We start from the raw sequence: 16019 nt of genomic DNA, 5'->3' as shown, positions 1-16019 counted from the left end.
AACAATAATAATACAAAACAAAAATACACAAAAATTGCTAAAAATGTAAACGTTTAAACTAACTAAAAAAAAAAAAAAAAAAAAAAAAAAAAATATATATATATATATATATATATATATATATATACAGTTCTGCTGTCTAATATATTTGATGAATAAAAGGTTAAAAGAACTGCATTTATAAAAAAAAAAAAATTCTAATAATATATTTTCTTTACTATCACTTTTTATCAATTTAACACATCCTTGCTGAATAAAAGTATTGATTTTATTAAAAAAAAAGAAAGAAAAAAAATTACTGACCCCAAATTACTGACCAGTAGTGTATATTGTTACTACATAATATTTATATTTTAAAAACATAGCTTCTTTTTTTTTTACTTTTTTTTTTTACTTTTTATTCATCAAAGTATCCTAAAAAAGGATCACATGTTCTGAAAAAATATTAAGCAGCAGAACTGTTTCCAACTTTGATAATGAATCATCATATTAGAATGATTTCTAAAGGATCATGTGATAATGATCCTAAAAATTCAGCTTTGCATCAAATAAATAAATGATAATTTAAAGTATAATAAATTTAAAAACAATTATTTAAATTGTAATAATATATCACAATATTACATTTTTTTCTGTATTTTTGATCAAATAAATGCAGGCTTGATGAGCAGAAGAAACTTCTTTCAAAAACATTAAAAATAGTAATGTTTCCAAACTTTTGGTCCGTACTGTATATATATATATATATATAAACACTACAAATACCAAAAAAAGAGATTATATTTTGAAAAGAAAAATTCAGATGTTATTGTATATACAATAAAAGCCAATGGGGTCCAAAGCAACACTGGTATCGATTGATGTTCATTATAAGAACAAATAAAACAGACATTTTTCTAAATATCTTCTTTTGCTTTCCACAAAAAAAGACAGTTATACAGGTTTGGAACAACATGAAAGTAAGTAAATTACGAATTGTCAATTTTGGGTAAACTCAAATGAGGGAAAGTTAAACGTGATCAGATTTTTATCATAAGATGATAAAACAGGCAGAGAAAGTGGGATTCGAAACATCTCGAAGGTCAAGAAGATCATAGAGACTTATGGGTGGGCTCTTGTGACTTGAGCCAGTAAGCAACCACCTAGCAACCAAATAAACACACACTCAAAACACCTTAGCAACTGCATAATCTCTCACTCTAGACTCAAACTTTGTACAGTTTTGCAATGCGTATTCTACAGAAGATAGCATCAAGTTATCATAGTTGTTATTATACAAGTGGGCCAGTATTTAGCCTTCACTAAAATCCATATCTATCCATTAACAGTATTACATCACAGGGAGGTCATGCAACCCAATGTGACAATGCGCTCTACAGCTGCTTGTCTTGTAAAGCAGCAGTGTATTTATGACTCCTTTCTACAGAAGATTACTCCGCTGCATACGTCCCCCACCTCCAGGGTTTTGTGCATATAGAAATATGTGTTTATAGAGTATATTGCTAAAATGAGAGAGCTGGTGGATTAATAACTCTCTGAAGGCTTTGATGTGTTTAGAGGAAATACAAACCTGTGTACAGTTTTCGAAAAGCAGTATGTCAAATGAGTAGTATTCATGAAACACTAGGTGAACAATATGTGGATCCAATATCCACTGAGACTTGGTGCAGCCAAAGGAGACTTTGCTATCCCATGAGGCCACTGGAGCCCAGGAGCTGTCAGATTCAAGAAGTAAAAAAACAAACAAGTAGAGAACTGATTCAAGCAGCTTTTTCAAGTACTATATAGGTCCCAACAAAGATGTTCCTAATGGTTAAATTGTACTTGTTTACTCTTTAATGTTTAACTGTATTTCATTCAGCAAAATTATTAATTAAATGAATTATGTCAGTATATTTGTACTAATTATGGGAATTGTGTGTGTATGCTATATACTTCATTATAGTGTGCTTACAGTAGTGTATTTGCTCTGTAAAGGTGATAAGTATACTGCAGGACAAGATACTTCACCCCCCAACATTTTTTCTTCTGTAGAATACAAGTTTTTTTTTTTCTTGAGAAAACAACTTTGTCGCTGCATGAAGAAAGTTAGTGGGGTCCAAAACAACATAGGATCACATCGACTTTCATTGTATAGATTAAAAAAAAGAACACATGCAGAGAAACTTTTCAAAACATCTTTTGTAATCTGCAGAAGAAAAAAAATGTTTACATGTTTGAAATGACGTGAGGGTGAAATTGAATGATGATAGAATTTCCATTCATGAGCAAACTTTATATTTAACAGCTTGTCACACTATATGTGGTAAGTTGTCAAAAACATGCCATTATTGAACAGTCAATCATCTGTTTTCACCTGTACACGGTGCCTGATCTGTGCATATTTCTCTCCTGATTCAGACGTAACAACTTTGGATGGATTTGTTTATTACAAACATAGTTTTTCACTTCACAAGACATTAACTGATATACTGGAGTTGTGTGGATTACTTCTGGATTAATGTGATGTTTTTATCAGCTGTTTGGACTTTTATTCTGAGGGCACCCATTCACAGCAGAGGATCCATCGGTGAGCAAGTGATGTGATGCTAAATTTCTCCAAATCTGTTCCAATGAAGAAACAAACTCATCTTCATCTTTGGATTGCCTGAGGGTGTATACATTTTCAGCAAATCTTCATTTTTGGGTGAACCTATCCTTTAAGACCTAACCTAACAGTAGTTCAAGCAGTAGTTCACATAGGTTTTAAATCTACCTTCATTATATATTGCTAACTTTTGCTTGAATGCATGTCAGTGTTGTTTTATTGTGTTCACTTGTTTACCCAATGGCTAGCAAAATATCATAATTTTAAATTGGATGAGAGATTTCACTACATTACACATTTTGACTCAAAACTTAATATTTACTGAGATATAAGCCTTCTGACAGCTTCCTAGCCCCGGTCTCCCCTATAAATGCTCACCACATGAGCTTGTTATTTATGAATCAGCAAAAGGAAACAAATAAGGATGATAGAAGAGAAAAAGAAAAGGGGGAAGAGAGAAAGACACAGGGGAGATGAGGACAGAAACACAAATACAGCGACGAAGAGAGACATGGCTGGAGAGGGAGTAAAAGGCAACTAATGAGAGAGGACCTGAGAGAGCGCGAGAGAGGGCTTGTATAGTTTTCATTATGTGGGTTATGCTGCAGTGACAAATTTAGAGTGGCCTGATTTTCTTGAGTCACTGATCCCTGGGTACCAGCAGTAGTCCATGCCACACTGCCAACGTCCTGACCGCACAAAGACATGGTCACACACACACACACACACACACACACACTCCAACCACACTTACACACCACACTCGTGTCAGGAACACACCACTTGACCGACCTGAGAGAACAGCCTCTCATCGAGGGATTGCAAACCCAGCGCACCAGCAAATTCACTTCTGTCAACAAACATAAATCCTGAAGATGATCAGTTTGCACTCCAGGATTAACAGGATCCAATGGAATGTCTTCGGGGGTTTGTGTATGACACTACGAAAATATTCAAATGCGCAACAAAGACTGAGATGATGTCATTTTAAATATAAACCCCTTCATGAATAGAGATACAAATGGTTAAGCTCCACCCCTTTCCCATTAACCAGAGAGAACTCTGTGGATTACATATTAAAAAAAGAGATCTTTAATGCATTTTAAAAAATGCCACTTAGTACTTTTGACTTGTTTTCCACTATAAATAAAACTTTCTAAAGTTGTCTTGTTTTCTAAACATAAGTAAATAAATATATAAACAAAAACGATCAAACCAGAACAAATATCTAATAATGAGGTAAGAAAAATAAGCTTGTTCTCCCTTTTTGTTCCCCCTTTCTTACTCCAATAGCAGATTTTTTTAAGCTTAAACGTGCTTAACTTTTTTTTAAGATTTAAGAATGTTTAGATAGCGCTATTTGTATTGAAAAAATTCAGTGTTGTTAAAATATGATATTGTACTCTTTTTGAACATCAACTACACTGTACACTCTGAGGATAAAAAGTATTAATTCACTGTAATTTGTTTTAATATTTTATAAATATAAAGGTATCTGGAAAAAGCACTGATGGTGTCCCATGATCATCATATCATACTGGTTTATTTTTTCCATTCTTTTAGTACCAGTTAAACAATTAATCAATGTTTTTCGACATGGCAAGTGAGAATGGAAGACAAAAAAAGGACTGTCCCCATTACCTTCCCTGGCATACTTTAATCAAAACAGACCCCTTCGAGGTAAAAAATCCTAGATACCAGTAAAAGCAGAACTGTCACAATGTAAGACAAAAAGAGCCGAGCTGTTCAAATAGCTCAGTGCGCATGCAGTGCGACGGATCAGACACTTGTGTGACTTCATGCGCTAGCCGCTCTCAGACAACAAAGGAGTGTGTCTGGACAAGGAATACGTCACCTGCTGCGGTCAAGGTGATTGTGCCGGAGCGACAGGAAAACTAACATCTGACACCTCGACAAAGAGCAGACTGCCACTTTCAATGCTTTCGATGCTCAGATGATTTTATTGGCCATTTCTGATTTCAGATGTCGCTGACTTGTTAAACTGCTCTGTGCATTGATGTCATTGATAAATTAGCACCATATAATTTATTAGTGCACATAAAGCTGTCATAATCATTACATCCATCCCATTTTTTAATGCATCCTATACAGTAAACCCTCTCTCCATGTCTTTTTTCATCTCCTGCTCTCCAGCTCTTCAACCAATCAGAGACTTTCACTAGCTCATAGTGTTGGGTCGCCATAGCAACAGCTGACGTATGCAAAAAACAACCCCAAAAGTTTTTTTGCTTGCTTGCAGGCATGTGTGTGTATGCATGTATGCAGTTTGCTTATGTGCCAGTTCTTTGTGATTTTTAACATTTAAACAGTTAAATAAATGTCCAGTTACCTAGTGTTTTTTAAGATTACAATTGAGATTGCATGGGTGTGTGTATGCATGTACGTATGTATGTGTTTATGTCTGCATTTGCATGTGCCTCCTGAATGCATGTGTGTATATGCATGTTTGTGTATGTTTATGTTTATGCATGACAATGCATGTGTTTGTGTGTGCAGGAGGCCTCCTTGTGCTTCTTTAACATTTAAGCAGTTGACTAAATGTGCTTTAAATCATTTAAACATACAGATAAATGTGCTTTTTAACATTTAAAGTGACATATCATTAAAATCTGACCTTTTCCATTTTTAAGTGCTATAATCTGGTCCCCTTCGCATCCACAACCTAGGAAACGTGAAAAAGATTAACCCAGTAACTTTGTTTTGGTAAGCCTTTTTCTGCAAGCATCTGAAAAAACATGCGCGTCAGATTACGCTCCCTCTGTGACGTGGCAAAGGGATCTTATTATAATATCACCGCCCATTTAAACAGTCAATTTAGATTTTTAACATTTAAACAGTTGAATAAATGTCAGGCGGGAACAACTGCAATGAAAAAGTTCAAGCTAAACCTAAACCACCCAGACAGCCTGTTTTTACCATTGTTAGCTAACCGTGTACGATAGAGCTGAAGATCTTTGCCTTAATCTGGCTTAATTTATATCATCTTACGCGGGCTCGGGTTGCGCTCCAGAGGTAAACGAGCAGTTTCGATTAGCGCGAGAAAGATGCGAAAATGGATGCCGAGTAGGTGTAACGGAGGCTTGCCTCTGGCGATTACGTTTTGGTTGCACCAGCAACTAAAGCAAAGTCTGAGGTGTGGAAAAGTTTTGACCATGTTTATAATGAGAATAATGAGTAAATAATGAAGCACCATCAGTGAGCGCAGGAACGCGCTGAAGACATCTACAGTGGATTCAATCATTTTCCTCCACAAAAACATGTAGGCTATGTAATCTCTGTGAGTAAAGGTTTTTCAAATGATAACTAAATATTCATTGAGTCTTAAATGCATAATGTAGACAGAGTATATACGATAATATTGGCATTATTCTTTTATTTAATGTCAGCTGCTAGTGGCGAAGCAAATCCGGCGGAGCCTTTATCTTCATTTCGTTATTGCCAAATACCCATCTTAATTAAAAATGTATCTTATTTTAATTTGTTAAAATTACTCGTTTTTATTGGTGCGTTGGTCTGTTTATAGGCTAAATGAGCCTATGTCTGTGCTAAGATGTTACGATGTTACAGAGGTCTTATTTTATTTCTTTATTCCAACTTCCAAGTGGCCTAGTCTACGTTAGTTATGAATAAATTATGTTAAAACATGTATAAATTACTCATTCTTGACAAAAGGCAAAAGAGCTGTGTGCGTGCACACATTTGAATAAAAGTCGGGCTGTAAACGGGTTCGGGCTTTTAAAAAACTGTCAATCAAAATGTACTTGTCGGGTTCGGGCCGAAACCTGTCGGGCTCGGGTCCTGTCGGGCCTGACTTTTATGACCCGATTACAGCTCTAGTGTACGAGCACTTTGCTTTGTTATGTACAGATCTGTATGTCCCTTTCCTTCATCAACATTTCCTCACGTCGTCTCTTATTTGTCTGCAGCCTCATTCGACGCTTTCCCTCCATCATCTTCACGCTTTGCTTCTCTAGATTCGCCCTTGCCATTCCTGACAGTGAGGAGAAACGCCTCCTTCCCTGTGTCGCTCTCTTATTCTCACCTCCCTCTTCACACCCCTCTCTCTTCTCCTTGTCCTTTTCTCCCCCCTCCATCCCTTGGTTCCTCTCCTTCTCACTCTTTGTCCCTCTATCTTTGCAGGCCAGTGTTGCCATATAAACCGATCTATTTGAAATGGGGGGGGGGGGGGTTATTTCTCACTTCTTCTCCCATTTCGCTCCATTTTCGGCCACCGGGTCTCATCTCCTGAAGCATTTATAGTTGATTTTAACATTATTTATTTGCACGAATTGCTGCTGGAGCTATTGTTGCCATGACTACTGTGGGAACATTGACATAATATTACATACAGTGACCATGGCAACCTCAAGGGTCATCAGCAGAGAGCTATGCTAATGCTTGGACGGACTGTCCACTTCCAATGGGCCGAGGCTTGAAGTATTACCAAATACCTCACAGACGTCCTTTTAATGCACTAAATATTTGGCTTTCCAAACAAATATCAAGAGGCTGGGAATGCCAGATGTGCTTTGTCTTTGTGTGTGCATGCATATGAGGAAACACACACAATCTGACATTAAACTTGCTCTCAGAGAATTTATAGCTGTTTCTTCACATGCCTTTTATTTTATGACTATTTTATGACATACTTTGATGCAAACAAATTGAAATCACTAGTCATATAAAAAGCAAGCATTCCACTCAACTGTGGGAATCTCCTTCAATGCTGATCTGAAGATGAGTAACGCTGATGAGTAACTAGCCAGGAGTCATTTATGTCTGATTGATTTTTACACGCTCTTAATGTATTCATCACTAGATTCAAATCAATTTAAAATGTAACGTTCACAACATATTTTACTTCAGACAGAAAATGTATCTCATTGTGACAAATTTTTTACTAAGAAATTAAGACAGGGCTTCATTTTATCGTTTGGTAAAAAAAATAAACAAAATAATTAAAGTTGTACATGAAACAAACCAAATCAACTGGACTTTTTTTCCAAGCAAAAATACACACAAGTACTTAGGTATTTTGACAGACTATTATTTCATACAAAGTTTGTCATGAGAGAAACTTGATTGACACTAGCCACATTAGAATTACCCTTCATAATGCACAAATTGAAATGGCAAAATATGGAAACGCGTCAAAACTCCCAGATATTGCAAAAAAAGGTGGTTTTTCAGCCAATGCAAAAAAGAAATATATAACAAAACTGCAATGGAAATTTGTTGTTGTTTTTTTTTTTTTTGCATTTACAGCTTTTTTTTGCATTTACCTGGCATACGTAAAAGACACATGATCAGTCTTTAGTAAAATACTACGCTTTAGTGTTTTAGTAACATAACATTGGTAATGGAAATGCTGTGAATTTGCAATAGGTTTTTTTATCAACAAAAATGAATGTCTACACAGAGCCATAGATCACTGACAAACTACACAAAATCGCGTTCAAAATCTCAGACGATTCATTGCCAACTTTTAATGCGATTTTGTGTAGCTTGTCAGTGAATTAAGGCTCTGTGTAGTAAATGCCGCTCCATCTGAAAGCACATGCTGAAGATTTAATATTAATCACAGGAGCGGCTTTACTGACGAGATATGCATGAAAATCGTATTTGATTTTTTGCACAGCCCTAGATTTTTACTTCCGGGACCCAACTGTGGTACTCCATTGACTGATTAGTGAAAAATGGGCATCACATACCAGATTGGAAACAAGTGGCTGAAGGAGTGATTGTTTCAGAGGTGAAGCAAGTTACTAAAGTTTGATATAGGTTAATGAAATTAATGTTTTTTTTGCTAACAACTTCAATTCATTAACATTAATTAATGCATTAGGTATCATAAAGTAACAATGAACAACACTTTACAGCATTTAGTTATCTAGATTAATGTTGAATAATGGTGGTAACCAAACAGTTGACACATAGCCACTGACATTTATAGTATTTTGTCCATTCTATGGAAGTCGATGGCTACCAACAACTGTTTGGTTACCAACAGTCTTCAAAATATCATACTTTGGGCTCATCAGACTACAGAAACTCTTAGAGGTTTGGAGGGTGACTCAATGACAATATTTCCATTTTGGGTGAACTATCCCTTTAAACTTTTTTTGTTTTTGGATTAACTTGCAGTAATGAATGATCCTCAATAAGCCCGAGAACATGCGTTAGGAAAGTCAAAGGGGCCATTTTGATTTCACATTGACTTTAGTGTAAAAAAAAAAAAAAAAACATTTACAATGCATCTTTGTATTGAGTCAGCACTGGAACAGCTAGCGTATTAACAGCTCTACATCTTTGTCCACAACCTCACCGGGTGACCGGTAATAATGCTTTTGTTTCAGAACGCCTCCCTGTCTCCCCAACTGTGAATGGCTTTTATTCGGCCGGCCGAAAATTGGCCAAATTCGTCTATCAGCTCTCCCTGATTTTAAAACTTCAGAGAACGAGAAATGACATCACAATCATCATCAGCCAAATTCCATTGCAGTGGGGGAGGGGAAGTGGTGGGAGGGGTGTCTGAACCCCCCCCCCACACACACACACACACACACAACAGAGGAGAATCTCATCAGTGTCTACAGTACAGAGTGGCCTCTTCATCATGTGCTCTCTTTTAATTCATGTGCTTCTCCATCTCTCTCTCTCTCTCCCTCTCCATGACCCCTCCCCCTCTCCTCTGACTACAGGAATGTAAGAAACACATCTGGAACTTATTAGAAAGAGGGAAGGGGGAAAACGAACGGGGGGGATGGAAAGAGGGAGAAGGGAAAAATGAGAAGACTGAGGGAGTGAGGAACGACAAAAGAATGAAAAGCAGAGCGAGGGCCAGAACAAGGGGCCACTCGACAAAACCATTTCTGGAAAAGAAAGAGATGTGCAATGCAGGAGCAAGGAACAATTTTAAAGACATAGTTCAGCGGAAATTTCAACTGTGTCATTATTTACTTGCCATCATGTCGCTGCGAATCTTTCTTTATACTGCAGAACTCAAAAGGTGCAATTATGAAGAAAGTTAGGGTTGGCTTTTTTCCAGACAGTTGCAAAGAATGGAAACTTGAGCTTTCAACGTCACCAAAACACTTTAAAAGTGTCAAAAGTAGTCTAAATGACTCGACATGTTATTTATAAGTGCTGTTATAATGGAGCTTATACAGTCTCCAAGTGTTAAATACTACTGGGTTGCTGAAGTCAAACTTTGCAACATTAAAACTGCAGCATTTACTATTGAGCATTGACTTATTAAAAAGACAAATTACAAATTTTGTGACTGAAAAACAAGTGTCGAATGTGAATTCATGAACAAATCATTCAGTTGAGTTCAGTGAACCAGATCAACTGAATCATTACAGCACAAAATAACACAATGTGAATGAATGGAAGGCTGTTCATGTGAAGGCAAACATGGCATGTTCAAAATCGTTTCAATGAGAAGGGATGTGGGACCCCTAAAAGAGGCGAGGGGGTTCAAAGATCCTCGTCTAAGCCAGCCTTTGAACTTTTCCCCCCTCATATTCATTGGAAGCAAGAGAAAGAAAGAGTTGGGAGAAGAGAGGCATGCAGCCTCTTCTATGAGAACAGTCAGGCATGAGTAATAATGTCTTTCTCTCCCTCTGGCCTAAAGCACCCCCCCCCCCCAGCTCCCCCTACACCCATCCACCCCTCAACAACAGCAAAAAGAAAACTCCAATCTTTGTCAATTCAGTCCCTAACCTTAACCCACCTGCTCCCAGTGCTGTCTTTTCTTACAGGCCAGACACAACGACACCCACAAACACATGACTTGCTTCCATTAGAAAAAAGAAATCTACATATTTTCTTAATCTATTAGTCAGTGGGTTGCCTGAACAATGAACTGTCTAATTGGTCTTAAAGTTGCAATGAACTGTATTCTATTCCATATTGTGACACATTTGAGTAAAACGGATTATTGGAAAAAAAAAAATTATGTAGGGTGGGGACTTGGTTTCGTCATTGGTTGGTGATTGGATAGAGGCAGATCTGAATACAGATCTGAATAAAAAGCAAGAGGCAGGGTTTAAGCTGACTAAATGACTGGAGAAGTCCAAAATGCGTAAGATGTCAGTCATTTTCAATAAAAACATTAATCATGACAGTCTGATTAAGAAATAGGTCAAAACAAATAATAATAATAATAAAAAAAACATACAGTATGCAACCAAAACATGAACTGAAAGTGAGTGCAAACAAAATGGAATGTTGAAGTCTTGATTCACTTGATTCACATATATATATATGCTTTCCATTATTACATAGTATGCCCTAGAAACTAAAGATTAAAAACCAATTGCTAAATCATATCTCGTCTCATTCAAAAGTAAAACTTCTGTCATCACCCTCATAAACCTGTATGGTGTTCTTTCTGTGGAACACACGAGTAGATAGTCTGAAGAATGTTGATTGTCAAACTGTTTGAGTTAACAGTGACTTCTATTGCACGGACAAAAAAAAACAAGACATTTCTTAAAATATCTTTTTATGCTCCACAGAAAAGAGAAAGGCATACAGATTTGGAAGGATTCACCCCAAAATGTTATTTCTAGTGATATTTATTCACTCTCATGAGAAACGGGCTGAAAACTGTATGCTGATAACCCTCTGCAGAAGGTCTGAAATCTCATTCTCAATTGTGCTCAGATCCAAAAAAAGGTGATTAAATGTGTCACAAATGACACAACAGGACCATGTTTGAAGATGGGGAATGGACAATGAGACCAAAAATTCACTCCTTACCAATTTCAGTTCCTTACACAAAGCTATCATGTGGTTTGAAAATGGCACAAAAGTCATACACAGTTTGTCTAAGGTGTCTTTGCTGCATTGCATGAAAACCACTTAAAAAGTTTCCATTAAAAAATGCTTTTCAATGTGTTTGGAATAAGATTCCAGACTTTTAGAGAGCTAACATTACAAATAGAGCAAGTGGGCTCAATACAGCACATGGAGATCTGCCTTCAGTTCTAACCCCGTTCATACACACCTGCCTGTAATTTCCAACATAATTAGCAGGTTCAGGTGAGTTTGATAGGAGATGAATGAACTCAACTCAGCAGGAACAGATATCCAGGAAACAGAAGCTGAATATCCACTGCTGCATTATCCATTATTAACAACTGCATATGATTTTAGATTCAACAGAGTTCTTAGTTTGTAAAGAGTTTACAGTACCGGTGTGGATCATGGGACGTCTGCAGGTTTTATTAGAAGTATTGCTTTTGAATGACTCCTAGCTGCCAAGATGGAGTGGGCCTGATGCTTATAGCTCATGTTACAACCGTTTTATTAAAATAACACCTGACATGTTTAGGAATGCCTGACAAACCCATAATGAACAAGACAGAAAAACATACTGTTAGGGTAACTAAAATGGAAACGTTCGTGTATCTGATCTGCAACCTGGTCCAGTTTTGAATGCGTATGGAAATAAAGTACACTCAGAAGGATACGAGCACATGACAAAGAACATCCCTTACAGTATATGCACAAGCAGTCGTTTCTTGGGCTGGTTACTATGTTTCACAATGTGCGTTTAATGTTGACCTATATTACACTGCGTACAGCACCATCAAACAGTTTTTAGAAAGACAATGGCTGCATTGATGTGAGATCATCACAATTGCCTCGGCTAACCTTATGAAAGTCATTACAGTAATGCACCTCTTTAAAAAGGTATCTGATGGGCCAACTTACAGTACATGTCAAGTCATGTTGCTCTATGAGCCGAGGCAACTGGCCCGAGCATATTAGCATTCATACAGCACCGATACCTTAATACGTTCCACCTTAAGACATAACAGCAATAAATCATTACACATGACATCAGTGCATGTGCATTACTGTACAGTTGTTCCAAAAAAAAAACCAACAATGTATGCAAAGCTTACATGAATATTTGGTCACCTAAAATCAGTAAAATTGTCAGTCTGTCCCATTCTGCCTTTTGTTTTCCACAGACAAAATGAAGTCATACAAATTCAGAACAACACCGAGGTTGAGAAAATGATGACCTAATGAATTTTCCATTTGCTACCTGTAATGCACATTGTGCACTTCACACTGTACTTTCATTCATTCTAGTGAGTCATTCTGCATTCCTCTTCATTTTATTAGAACAGCTCTAAACATTGTGTGATGATGAACAAAGCCGTGTCTGAATCCCTGGAAGACCAATCTCCCCAGATCTTGTCTCATGCTGACATTCAAAGCAGCCATCAAGACTCACCTGGACCTGTTTTCAAAAGGTATTTCTCGATGAATATGCATGTTTCTGCTTTGATTGTGGACTTTATGAGAATGGCTTACATCATCTGTTCTACCTTGCCGGGACAAAAACACGCCCCTCACCTCTGATGGAGTGGTCTGTACCTGCACTCCCTCTCCTTGATTCGCTCACTCACACACACACATGCACAGTGTGACAACAGACAATAGGGAGGGTGTCCGCATAGGCGCGATCACGGGAAAAGATGCTGTAATCTAACAGGTAGAGCTCGGTGCTGTCGCCTAGCAACTCGCTGGATACATTAATACAGGCGCACCTGGATTTGCAACAATGCAAGACATTAATTAGCCGTTCTGTGTGCTGTGTGCAATAGTCGGTTATGTGTGATCCAACGCACTTGACAGTCAGACGGACGCAGGTGCGGAAATTACCTGCGTGAAAAGCAAACCACGTGAAAGTGGTGCGTTTCTTGATGCGGGACTGTCAAAGACCCCCCTGCGTGCGCATGCATGAACGTGTGCACGGGCGCGTCTTTTCCCCCCTCTCAAACCTCTCGTCTAATTTGTATTCTCATGACGAGAGCATGTTTGACTGGAGGGAACGCCGCTGGCAGAGTTTACAGTCATCCCGTTAACTCTGCGCGTGGAATGCAAAGGTCACGTTGCACCTTTATGAGCAGACAGACATGAACGCTGTAAAATCCTCTGCACATCTGCCCCCTTTTCTCTCTCATTTGCGCTCACACATGCGCGAGTTTGAGCTCGCGGAGTCTCTTACCTCTGTGGAAACTCAACGCCAAACTCAGAAGCAGCAGCAGTCCCTGCATGGTTTAGATCTCCGCATGGGGAGCGTCCAAATCCCTCCAACGGTGGATTATAATCCTTCCATTCACGTGTCGGTTGTGTATAGCCCCTTTTCTCCACCCTTCGCTACTTTTTAGTGCATTTCTAGTCGTTTTTCTTTAGCCGTTCCCTCTTTTGCCCTCCTCTCTTGCGTCTTCAGCGACGCTCCGCTTTCTTATTAGTGGCACATTCCTTGTTCATCTCTCTCTCTCTCTCTCTCTCTCTCTCTCTCTCTCTCTCTCTCTCTCTCTCTCTCTCTCTCTCTCGTGTCAGCAGCTGCTCCCTCCCTTTCTGTTTCTTTTCAGCAACGTCCATCCAATTCATGAACGAATCGTTCTCTTGAACTGGATCTTTTCGATGAATCGGTTCACAAACTTGCTGAACAGTGGTTTAGAAATTGGACTGAATCGGTTCTTTATGGAATTACAGTATATTTGCTTAAAAAAATGAACGTAACTTTATAAAACTAAACGTAACTTTTTCAGAAACTATCAAAAATATGCCATTACAAAAGAAGAAAAACACAATGAAAATGAAAAAAAAAATGAAATCAGTCGCACAAATTTAACAGGCTCTTCAAATATGCTTCATTCTATGTTAATGTTTTTCAAAGTTTCGTTTTTGCTAATCGTGGATTCTAAATGCATTGCCACAGATTTCGCGTCGCAGTTTTTCGTTTGGTGTTTTGACACAAACCTCGTGGGGGCGGGCATATTTTTAATAATTTCTGAAAAAGTTAAGTTCAGTTTTATAAAGTTACGTTCATTTTTTTTAAGCAAATATAATTCCATAGTTCTTGGGTCAAAACTGATTCGTGAATCAGAACAGTCTTTTTTTCGGAGCAGAGTTGCATGCAAAGTTCGGGTTAATTAATACTCTTGGAACATTATGAGGAGCAGAGCACTTTTGGTTATCCAGGTGTGTAATCTGAATAGCTTCCCGGACGTTACATTGATCTGCCATGCTGGTACTGTCTTCTGACTCGTATGTTCTTTGACCTACTGTATGTCCGATCAGGGTTAACGACTCACCGAGTCAATGAACCAATAATCGTTATGCTCGATTCGACGAGAACCGATGAGTGTGCATTGCATTTGAGAGAGAGAGCATCTGGAATAGTACAGATATGATTGATGAGGTCTACAAACAAACACAGATCCTAATTTTAAGAAATATTAATATAGCATAGGCTAGACTTTTTTTATCTATCTATCAATTCTACAAAACCTATAGCGGGAAAACAGCCTAGGCTATATTTTAAACTTATCTAAGGGATTTCAAGGACGTGATGACTTTTTAATTCATAATTTAAATGTATAATTACTTTCCCTATACATGAAGCTTTACTCGAATATTTAGATCTTTTTTTTCAATATATGTAATATACAGTCTTGGCAAGGTTAGTTTGGAAATGCAGGCTACAGTTTACAGATTATTTACTATCTAAAATTTAATAAGTAGTCTACCTATTTCATCTACTTTATAGAGTTAATGTGACTGATTACATTTGATTATTTTCTAAATTTCTAATGTTTTCAACTGTTAATCATTTTAAACAAGTAGTATTCAACACTGATTACTGTCACTTTCAAACGTCTTCAACACTTGATGAAGCCTTATTTAATTTTAAAGCACAGCCACCACAAAACCAGACTTACTTTGGGATCGTTTTGGGGTTAAATACAGATTTTTTAAAATGAAAATAAATTGAATTACCCTATAATTTAGTTTCATATAGTTACTAACCAATACTGGGAATTAAACCAACAAGTAAATACATAAATACTTACGTATATACATATACAATCATACATGCATGAAATAAAAACAGACAGAGACATAAAACAATTATAAGAGGATATGTAGTGTTTGACAAATCAAAGTGTTATTTTTTTTTTGTGCCTAAATATAGCTAGTCATATGTAGGCGAGTAATTGACAGTTGCCGATTCTTTCCAAAAATATGCATTAATGCATAAACAACTAACCTAAATACTGTAAGTTAATGCACTGAACCAAAGCGTTTGTATTGTTAAAATTAAAAAAAATATTCTTTGGACATATTCATATTTTTTATGAGCAAAAAAAAAAAAAATGTTTTGACATAAAAAAAGATGTTAAATCCTCTGTGCTGTTTTACAGAATGCGCTTTTTTCCTTTAAACTTTGAAGTGCTTAAAATATTCGCTGTTTTTGAACCGGTTCTTTGAAACGAACGCTCGAAAGAACCGATTCGCTGAACTGAGTCAAACTGCCATCACTATTTCCTTTCACCCAGCCCAGTTCAGTTGCCCTCCCTCTCTCCTTTCTCTTGAA

At 37.3% G+C, this 16019-nt stretch overlaps 1 protein-coding gene across 2 annotated transcripts in view; it reads right to left on the bottom strand.

Moving 5' to 3' along the window:
- kirrel1a (kirre like nephrin family adhesion molecule 1a) overlaps positions 1–13951 on the bottom strand; it is a 30711-nt gene extending 16760 nt beyond the window's left edge. For both annotated transcript variants that reach the window (XM_059525927.1, XM_059525936.1), the window contains exon 1: positions 13641–13951. In XM_059525927.1, coding sequence (XP_059381910.1) covers positions 13641–13689 — 49 coding nt within the window. In that variant the 5' untranslated portion in view covers positions 13690–13951. The remainder of the gene's footprint in view (positions 1–13640) is intronic.
- Between the last annotated feature and the right edge of the window lie 2068 nt (positions 13952–16019).

Source organism: Carassius carassius, chromosome 3 (genome assembly GCF_963082965.1).
Source record: "Carassius carassius chromosome 3, fCarCar2.1, whole genome shotgun sequence".
Taxonomy (NCBI): Eukaryota; Metazoa; Chordata; class Actinopteri; order Cypriniformes; family Cyprinidae; genus Carassius; species Carassius carassius.
Note: the sequence above shows the minus strand (reverse complement) of the source record. Positions and strands in the feature narration are given on the sequence as shown.